This window comes from Haliaeetus leucocephalus, unplaced genomic scaffold (genome assembly GCF_000737465.1).
Source record: "Haliaeetus leucocephalus isolate CR32 unplaced genomic scaffold, Haliaeetus_leucocephalus-4.0 Scaffold92, whole genome shotgun sequence".
Classification (NCBI taxonomy): domain Eukaryota; kingdom Metazoa; phylum Chordata; class Aves; order Accipitriformes; family Accipitridae; genus Haliaeetus; species Haliaeetus leucocephalus.
In genome coordinates this window covers 4,346,157-4,346,519 of record NW_010972528.1, presented here as the reverse complement: position 1 = coordinate 4,346,519, position 363 = coordinate 4,346,157, and the positions used below count along the sequence as shown (strand labels likewise).

The 363-nt window shown below is 64.5% G+C and overlaps 1 protein-coding gene across 1 annotated transcript in view; it reads left to right on the top strand.

The window, feature by feature from the left end:
• Positions 1 to 363, top strand: part of IRX6 (iroquois homeobox 6) — a 5,656-nt gene that overhangs the window by 1,729 nt on the left and 3,564 nt on the right. The window contains exon 3 of the mRNA XM_010585222.1: positions 38 to 147. Coding sequence (XP_010583524.1) covers positions 38 to 147 — 110 coding nt within the window. The remainder of the gene's footprint in view (positions 1 to 37; positions 148 to 363) is intronic.

Below are 363 nucleotides of genomic sequence, written 5' to 3'. Positions count from 1 at the left end.
TCCTGCTCGAGGCCAAACGCTGCCGCTTCCCTTGCAGAACCCCCAGTATGAAATCAAGGACGGCGCCGGCACGTTGCACTCGGGGATCGCGCAGCCCGCTGCCTACTACTCCTACGATCATTCCTTGGGGCAGTACCAGTACGACAGGTAAAACCCCTTTGATCAGCGCCCGGCAGCATTAGCATCCCCCGGCGAGGCAGCGGCCGACATCAAACGGCGGGGGGCGGGGGGGCTCCGACCTGACAAACGTTGTACAAAAGAAACGAGGCGCCCCGGGAGCACCACTCGGCTAAAATCAAACTTGGGCGGCGATGGCAGGCGGGCAGGGGCAGGCGGGCAGGCAGATGGGCTGGGCCACAGCGG